At 36.9% G+C, this 9814-nt stretch overlaps 1 protein-coding gene across 1 annotated transcript in view; it reads right to left on the bottom strand.

Annotated features, from left to right (window-relative positions):
- Positions 1-1133: 1133 nt before the first annotated feature.
- The window catches only part of LOC125711690 (RIMS-binding protein 2-like), a 45544-nt gene continuing 36863 nt past the window's right edge, over positions 1134-9814 (bottom strand). The window contains exons 17-22 of the mRNA XM_048980891.1: positions 8222-8391; positions 7067-7235; positions 6055-6158; positions 5852-5923; positions 5662-5754; positions 1134-4780 (exon numbers count right to left, since the gene is read on the bottom strand). Of these exons, the coding sequence (XP_048836848.1) occupies positions 4748-4780; positions 5662-5754; positions 5852-5923; positions 6055-6158; positions 7067-7235; positions 8222-8391 (641 nt within the window). The 3' untranslated portion in view covers positions 1134-4747. The remainder of the gene's footprint in view (positions 4781-5661; positions 5755-5851; positions 5924-6054; positions 6159-7066; positions 7236-8221; positions 8392-9814) is intronic.

Below are 9814 nucleotides of genomic sequence, written 5' to 3'. Positions count from 1 at the left end.
TGCCTATATTTCATATTTCAATATGCACTTATTTTGAATATTCTGAAGGTAAATATAAGGTATTCTTATTTTTAAATTAATAATCATTTGAAATTTAATGATAAAAACATTAAATGAAACAAAGTTCATAATCTAAACTGTGACAATTTACCTTGACTTATTTTTACTTTGTGCTTAAAATGATTGTGCTTCCATATTATATATCAGGTTTCTGGTCTTCGACTGAAGTGAAGCGGAAATGTAGTAATATTAATGTTGTAAAATGTAACTTCTTTAGCCTGGTGCAAGCTGAATTGTACACATTTGTGTCAACATTTAAGGTCAGATTTTAAAATATTTGACAGCTTAAATACTTGTATAATTATTAAGTCAAAAAAGGTATGATACTCATGCGTCACAAAATGGCTTCTTTGTACAAAGCAGGGTTTCATACTGTCTTCACTGTCACTCAGGAAGCTTAATGTTCCTAATAAATGAATGCTATTATATGAAAAATTAAGACTTTAGACATCAATGAAAGTACTCTGTCAACAGCTCTTCAATACAACTTAATTTGTCTTTTATAGTATTATTTCATACTTTTAATATTACAATCATTTTTTTAATATGTAAAATTTCCACTATTGTGGTGCCTGAATCTTTTTGAAGCTGAATTGAACAGAACTGTTTGAAGTGTTTCAGAATTTTTTTAATATGCTGTTCTTAAATGATATGTACACTTGTTACTGGTAAAATGGTGATTCAAAAAGAAGCATCTTATATGAGAGTTTATATTAGCGTTTTCTAATTGTTGTTTAGATTTATTTCATTTTCAGTCTGTGACTGAAGGTGGGGGGATTTTCATTGAGAGATGATTTGGAGAGTGAATGTAACTCAAGAGTGTGGCCCAAGGAATGAACGTCGCCACCTGGTGGAAGAAGACCCTGGAGATACAGTGCAGTCATCCATAAAGTAGAAAGCAGTACTAAACTCCGCTGCACAGTGTAGTGTTTCCTACTTTATGGATGAGTGTACTGTTGGCTTCTGTGGAATCCGGACCAGGAAGTAAAGATCAGACAAGCAGCCCAATCTATAACATGTGCTTTTAATAAACCCAAGGGAGTCTGTATGTGTTTACTACTGACAATCATTTTCTGTCATTTGTTATGGTGAATTTTCCATTATTTATTTAAGATGAATTTTTACATTTGCTGTATTAAATAAAAAATAATCGACAAAACCTCAGTCATATTTGCATTTATATTTTGGGACACATTCTAATATTAAAATTCTAATGTTAATTGTAAGCACTTAATTATATTTTATGGTAACTTAAGGCTTTGTTCTCAAACTGGTGATAAAGACTGATACAATCTAACTACAAAATATCGATACTCACTCATTTCTAATGTAATGCCAGTGGCGTTAATTGGGGTTTCCATTTAAACTGACGAAAACTAAACTAAACTATGTTACCATACAACATTGCTACATCATTGCCAACTCCACCCATCTCTTTGGATAATATCACATCATCAACTGGAAGCTGTATTGAAAAACAGCACAGTATTTAAAAAAAAAATACACTTTATTATTGCAAAAATAAATTTTAAATTAGTCTCAAAATCTCCTTGGACCAGTTTTTGTGGCAATTGCCATCTAAATCTCTACAAGTACATAGACAGTATGAAGGACACAGATACAGCTATATACAGCTATATTCATAAATGAACTTCCATTTACAGAAATGGTTTTTAAAGAACATATACAACTGATAGAGGAACAAAAACTCCCTAGAGACATGTTAGGTATCCACTGAAACTAAAAAGTGAACACTCTTTTCCACTGTATGTTACTGAATGGATTAACCATACTTACACATGGTAGCAAACTGTCAGCTCTTTTGCAGATGGTATGTATAAAACATAAGGCAGAAACCAGGAAACATACATTCCGATCATACTCCATTAAGTGGGTGTATTAAGACTAACAATCATCACTTAAGGCTAAAATCCATTAGCTTTTTTAAGCTTCAGCTTTTAAGCATCTAATACTGAGATACTAGTTTAAATAGTTCTGTAAAGCAGGGATGTGCCGGAGAAGCACAGAAAGTACCCTCTTAGTGGTTACGGAAATTTATTGAGAATCAGTTGTCAAGAAGAAGTTATTTTCTTTTTGCAAACCATTAACAATATCACAATAAAAAGATTTTCTTTTTCAGCCATACAAACATTCATTGTGTTCTTTTCACAGTTTGAAAAGCCCCTCATATTGTCAGGAACTTGATTGTATAATGTTTTGCAAAACTATTAGCTGCACATGCTGCAAAAGAAACCACACATAAAATGAGAATCGGGGCTGTCCCCATAATACAGTAGCATTGTATTTCTCAGAAACCCATGTCACCCCCCACCTATCTAATACTTACTCCTCCCACACCCACCAGCATTTACAATTTCTAGATGTACTGGATGGACCAACTGGAGCTGTCAAAGCCAATAAATGTGTTTTTACTTGAATACCAGGAGTCCTAGTTTTAGCATGAAGCTCTGAAACTACACTGCTATTTACTGCACATTCCACTTACATGGCAGTTTACAGTAGATTATGATTACACTTAATATTTACATTCCATTTAGTTCTCTTTTGCACTATGACCAGCATTTTCTGTGACATAACAGCTGTGTAGTTACAATTCTCATATTTAAATGAGTTTGTGTCCCCAGAATGCCAGCTCCTGACATCCAAAGAAATAAATTGCATCAATCAGCCTTTTCAGTCTCATATCATGAGACTCAGTTCCATTGTGTTTGGGTAATAAAAGATGAATATACACATTCATTGACTTGCACAACTGCAGTGACATGTCCATTTTGCACATTAAATAAATCGAACAAAACAAACATAGCTATTTACAGTCTACACGGTATACAAGACAGATCAAAGTATTCGTAACTCTTGGCTTTATCACTTTTATATATAGTTTTGTATTAAGGACAGGAAATATTGATGAACAAGTGACTTTAAGTTGCCTTATGGGTGAATGGTTAACATAGTTGAATGCTTTCTGCTTCAGACATACACACACATATACATATACAGTTGAGCAAAGCTTGGGATCCAAATACAGGGTCAGGTCGTTTATCTAGCAGCCCAGGAGCACTTTGTGTGCCTTGGCTAGGACTAGAGCTAAGTGACATAACTAAAGTCTCCAATGGAAAATTTAGCTAAGTGTGGGCAGGGGGATTCACGTTTGATAAATTACACTGAATGAAAATATAGCAATATAACAAAAATATTATTTTTAGTCTTAACTTTGCATACTTTATACATTCTCCCCACCTGTCCACAAAAAAAATAATTCCTCCACAATAATTTGCACACCGACACATTTTGCTGACCGGCTATCAGACTACTACTTGCCGAATGGGGAGGCTGGCGACCAAAAAAAAAAAAAAAACAGCATAAACTATATTATAGAATATTCAGAAAATCATTTTGTGCCCCACAGGTCAAGAATTACTGACCTATATAATGTTCCTAGGAAGTATGAAAAAAGATACATGGAATAAGTTTAGACGGCAGATGGCTGTGTTCACAAGTAGGTGGCTATAGCCTCCATTTCACACTCTGCTGCAATTCGAATTTTGGGGTGATTTGGGGTCTATAATGGAAGGTGTAGATTTTCATCCATATAATGTTCTTGTGAAGTGGTAATAAGATTAATCAAAAATCAGATAGCGTAATTAGAGTAATAATAACAAACAGAGTTATCCTGTTCATAAGGTTAAGCTTCTTATCTAACTTACCCTTGTCTTTCCTGTCAGTATGCACTGATGTTTCAGTTATTGGTGTGATTTCTCTCAAAATTTGAACAATCTTCATCTATACAATGTGTCTACAAAGTTTGGAAAAGATCAGACAATTTCTGAATTATCATGCTAGTTGAGGCTGCTCTTTTCTTTGTCATCACTATGTAGCACTGCTTCAATTTTTGGCTAACTTTTGTCTCAAAATTTGATCACTTGAAGTTTATCATCCATATCATGTGCATTCCAAGTTTTAAAAACATCAAATACTTTTAGAACTATGATGTTCACAAGACCAAGTGTATTCTACTGCTTCCATTTTCTTCCTTTGCTACCACAGTGCTTCACTTTTGGGGCAATTTGTTTGAAAATGAAATCATGTGTAGGTTTCCATCCATATAATGTTTGCATGAGCAGTAAAGAGATCCATCATATACTTTTTGACCTATGATATTCACAATTTCAAATGTCATCTGCTTTCACACTTCCCATTGCTGTCACTAAGTAGGGTTTAAATTTCTGGATGATCAGTTTCAGAATTTAATCAGTTCCAGTTCAACACACAAACAACCCCCCTGCAAAGTTTTAAAAGATCCATCAAATAGTTTTTGAGTTATCACCTTTGAAAGAAAGCATCTGAGGCATCCCAAAACTACCTGTCCTGGGAATACATTTAATAGCTCATCATAGAAAAGCAATGAGTGTTTGAAATTACTCCATAGGGGTTCTATCTTTCATAACCAATGGAAGGCTTACCTGCAATAGAGATAAAGAACAAGCAGGAAAAGGACGGGTTTTTGAGATTTTCTAGAACTTTCTTATTCCATATATTAAGCAAGGGTATACATGAGGACAGTACAGCAATGCCGAAGATTAGAAGGTTACCATAGACTATATGAAACTTAAGTTATGATACTCAGCTTGCTAAATACAGTGGCTCCAAACAGTAACACTTACATTTAATGCTTGTAATGCATGGTCCTCCTGCATCCCTGTTATTTCCAAACAAAGGACAAACAACAAGGAAAAACATGTAATCGACTGAAACTCAATCAAAAACAAAATCTAAGTGATGGATTTAGTAACCTAATACAGATCAGTGAACATAAAGCTTTGATTATTTCAATAGTGACATGAAGCTTTGTATATCTGTGTATTGTGTTCCAACTAATTTATCATAATTAGCCTTTCCCCATCCACATGGGGTGACCAGATAATTCATGTCACACTTTGGACACTTTGAGCTACTTCAGGTTTTACAAACTAAAACTGAAAGGCTCCTGTGCTTGGCTAAATAGATCACTTCTTCATGCACTTTGACTGATTTGTTTCCTTGATTGAAGGAGTCATCCAGCTGTTTCACTTTAACATTAGTGACACATGCATGAATATAGAGACTAACCAGTCAGCACACAGCAACAACTCAGTGCTTAAGTCAAATCCAGGTCCTTTTGAGTGAAATGGTAGTTTACAAATTTTATCCTAATTCAAAGTGTCCTCCCTGATATGGATGATCTGGTCACCCTATATCCACAGTACCTAATTATCTCCCTGGATTATTTTAATGAATGTTTAGTGATATTGATTTTTTTGGGACTCTTACTTTGACTAGGCATAAAGATTTTAAATACCTTGAGACATATCACTGTAAAAATAGTAAACTCTAATAATTTGGCTGATCACCATTTTCATTTATATTTTTCTGTTTGATGAAGGTTAGAGAAGTAAAATTTCCCACAAAATAAATTTTAAGAACTTTGGCTTGTATTGAAAATGTTTCTTCACTATTGGAACAATAAAGTGAGAGGACTGTATTTATCTAGAAAATCAGACATTGTATTAAATGAAAATTCAAAGATATATTTTTGCTCACCTTCCCTGCCCCCCAACACTTCTCAACCTCAGTCTCAGATGCAGCTCGGAGAAAGTTGGATGGAACTAGGCCACGTTGTCCGTTCAACTCTCCCTGAAACAGAGCTCCATGCTGAATGCTCAATCATATTCCAGGCTCATCAGTCCAATCACACACAAGTCTAGTCACACACTCTGGATTCCACACTCACATAGAAAAACCCATCGCTGTCCATATTGCCAAACACCAACACAGTGTCCCCTGCTTTGAAGGTCAGCTCAGCCTGCAGAGAAATACAGACTGATTTGTATGATGGAGTAGTGTCAACCCTGCACCATAGTGGTGTTAGTGGATGCTGATAGCTCTACCTAACAAAGCACATTTTATAATGTTGTTAAACCTCAAAGCCATCACCTCGTTATCAATGTTCGGAGAGCTCTGCCGAGGATCGTAATCGAAGATCGCCACCATCCTGCAGGGAGTTTGGTCCTTAAGCTTCATAGCTGCGTGACGGGAATCTATGTGCAACGACAAGACAATCAGCCAGGTCTTTTTGACTGGAATGGTAATTTCTCTGTCCTAGTTCAAAGTGTCCTCCCTGATATGGATTATCTCACATCAATGCGCGACTTATCACAGCACTGCCTCTCTGAATATATCCTGATTGCGTGCTTTGTATGGATGAATTTGTTTTATATTATTTTTTCTTAAATACAGCTTCAACTATGAGATTGTTTGGGAACAGGGTTTAATATTTTTAAAACTGAATTCACGTATCATGAGTGCCATATTTTCTTCATCCCAATACAGATCTTATCAAATGACATTTGAAATATGTGGACCTAATTTCTGTGTATTTGTAAGACACTACATATGGAGTTCTACATATGGAGGCAGTGTCATGGTCTATGGTTGTTTTGGAGGCCCTGCCCTAATTAAGATGTTCCATTAAATGGTGACTACAAAAAGCAATGGAAGACTGACAAGTAATCCACAAAGAGTGTGAAATCCTCCCTCACAAAAACACGAATGAGCCTGCACCCACAGCATTGCCCATGTCACGTTTCACTTCCTGTGTTAAACAGTCACCATTAGTTCTCAAAATGAAATTACCAAGTTTTAATTCAGTATTATGTGAAATGTAATCTTTTACACTGTAAAAACTGCCATGTGCCACATTTCAGTTCATAAAGTTTTTCACTTTGTAGCACCATTGTCATCAGGCTGGCACAGATTTTCTGACTGAAAAAGTTCAAGTGCACAAAAGTAAGACAAAAAGAAATAAAAATTTCCCATTGCCACTAATAGCAGAAAATAACGAAGGTGAGGCTACATAAAATTCCACTGGAATATTTGAAAACAACAAGGTGGTGGACCTTACGTATATTTTCGGGTTTGTGTGTGTAAGAGAGGCAGACTGTGGTACCTGATTTCTCCATGGGGACCTCTGCAGGCAGAAATCCACATTGCACTAGCTGCTGTCTGCTCTCTTCATCTCCCACCTGGACCTCAGACACCATGTTGCATGGAATATAACCAAAGTGGCCATTTGATTCTCCATAGTAAAATCCGTCAGCATCTTTATCTCCATATACCTGATGAAAATGCACAATCAATGTATCACATATTAATATGGGTTCTTAAAATTATTCCAGGTGCTAATTTACTACCATTTACCAAAAGAATATTTGCATTTAGCTGATATTCTTATTCTTTTTATCTTTAAATATAAGGACCCGTTACTTAGTTAAGAGGCAATGTTTAAAAATAAGCAATTACAAGAAATTAAACTCTAAGAATTAAAATACAATGATTATGTTTTGTAATTATTTTGTGAATTAGTTACACTCTCCTTTATGAATATGAAATTGAGCATGATACCATTTAATATTATTAGGGACCAGAATTGTATTGAGAACCCGTGGTCATACTTGAAGGGGCCAGAACACAAATGCAAACCTTAGACTATGAAGGATACTGATAATCCATGCACCTTCATAATGCTTTTATACTGCATTCGTAAAACGTTCAGTGCACCTTCGTAATGTATTCATTGAGTATTCATAAAACATCCATAAACATCATGTATGTATACCTTAACATCCTAACATCCCTTAACAGCTGTAATATACATTTATAACAGACAATATATAATAATAACAGACATTATAATTGTATAATCATGTAATGTTTGTTATAAATGTATATTAAAGCTGTTAAGGGGTGTTAGGATGTTAAGGTGTATTTGCATGCTGCTTATGAATGTTCTATAAATGCATAATGAATGAATTATGAAGGTGGAGTTAATGTAAAGCATTAGCGAAAAATATTATGTTGTATATTTTACCCAGATTGGTCTCATAGTAGTTATGATAATTTCTCAATACTTACAACTGCTAACCAAGAACTTTACATAATCAGTGATTTGAACAAATATTACAAAAATCATATTCGGAGGGCAAAAAGTGCACAACTAATAATAGCAAAATTATTCATAATTTAATTTGAGTAAATGAACTGCTAAGAAATATGCATTATTTTCCCAGTTCATGTACTACAGCAGGGTAGCAAACAGTGTTACCTGGATGATCTGTCCCTCCGTGAAGGGCAGCTCCTCATCTGCAGTGTCCGGGTTTGGGGACATGACAGCAGGGTCGTACGGAAATAAAGCCACAAAGATACGTGTAGGATTGTCTTCAAAGAGACTATCCAGATCTCTCCCAGCCTCTGGGGCTGTCAGTCTTACTCCATCTGGTTGTAAATAAATGAGTATTTCATCATGTCGTTTCAGACCTCACTGTTAGTGGCAGGTGTTTCTTTAAAGCAAGGACCTCCTATGAATTATACGTCTAGAACTTTCATTACACATTACCCTAGGTGCCAGTCATTAACTTCCAATAAGTCCTGAGTGGTTTTCGAGCAGCTACACATCCACTTGGCTTAATTTCAGAAAAATCACGCAAGGACATTTTTTGGGCAGGAGAATATAACTTAATTGTAAAGATGATTTGTGTCTAAATATGTATCCAAATTTGTAATAGTAATAATTTATAATTATGTATGTATCCAAATTTGTTCAGATACGCTACCAAGATCAGTGCTTGACGTGAGGAAAAACAGGTGCCTGTATTCCACTTATTATTGCATCAGACACTGGTACTCCCCTTGTTATTCAGCACCAGGCCCCGGTACTCCCCTTATTATTCAGCACCAGGCGATGGTACTCCCCTTGTTATTCAGCACCAGGCACCGGTACTTCCCTTGTTATTCAGCATCAGGAGCCGGTACTCCCCTTGTTATTCAGCACCAGGCCCCGGTACTCCCCTTATTATTCAGCACCAGGCGATGGTACTCCCCTTGTTATTCAGCACCAGGCACCGGTACTTCCCTTGTTATTCAGCATCAGGAGCCAGTACTCCCCTTGTTATTCAGTACCAGGAGCTGGTACTCCCTTATTATTGAGTACCAGGAGGCAGTACTCCCCTTGTTATTCAGTACCAGGAACCGGTACTCCCTTGTTATTCAGCGTCAGGCACCGGTACTCCCTTGCTATTCAGTACCAGGAGCCGGTACTCCCCTTGTTATTCAGCATCAGGAGCCGGTACTCCCCTTGTTATTCAGTACCAGGAGCCGGTACTCTCTTATTATTCAGTACCAGGAGCCGGTACTCCCTTGCTATTCAGTACTAGGAGCCAGTACTCCCTTGTTATTCAGCATCAGGATCCGGTACTCCCCTTGTTATTCAGTGCCAGGAGCCAGTACTCCCTTGTTATTCAGCATCAGGCACCGAAACTCCCTTGTTATTCAGTACCAGGAGCTGGTACTCCCCTTGTTATTCAGCATCAGACGCCGGTACTTCCCTTGTTATTCAGCACCAGGAGCCGGTACTCCCCTTGTTATTCAGCATCAGGTGCTGGTACTCCCTTGCTATTCAGTACCAGGAGCCGGTACTCCCTTGCTATTCAGTACCAGGAGCCGATACTCCCTTATTATTCAGCATCAGGAGCCAGTACTCCCCTTGTTATTCAGTACCAGGAGCCGGTACTCCCCTTGTTATTCAGCATCAGGCGCCGGTACTTCCCTTGCTATTCAGTACCAGGAGCCGGTACTCCCCTTGTTATTCCACATCAGGAGCTGGTACTCCCCTTGTTATTCAGTACCAGGAGCCAGTACT

This window comes from Brienomyrus brachyistius, chromosome 17, assembly GCF_023856365.1.
Source record: "Brienomyrus brachyistius isolate T26 chromosome 17, BBRACH_0.4, whole genome shotgun sequence".
Lineage (NCBI taxonomy): Eukaryota > Metazoa > Chordata > Actinopteri > Osteoglossiformes > Mormyridae > Brienomyrus > Brienomyrus brachyistius.
This window is presented reverse-complemented; position numbering and strand designations above follow the sequence as displayed.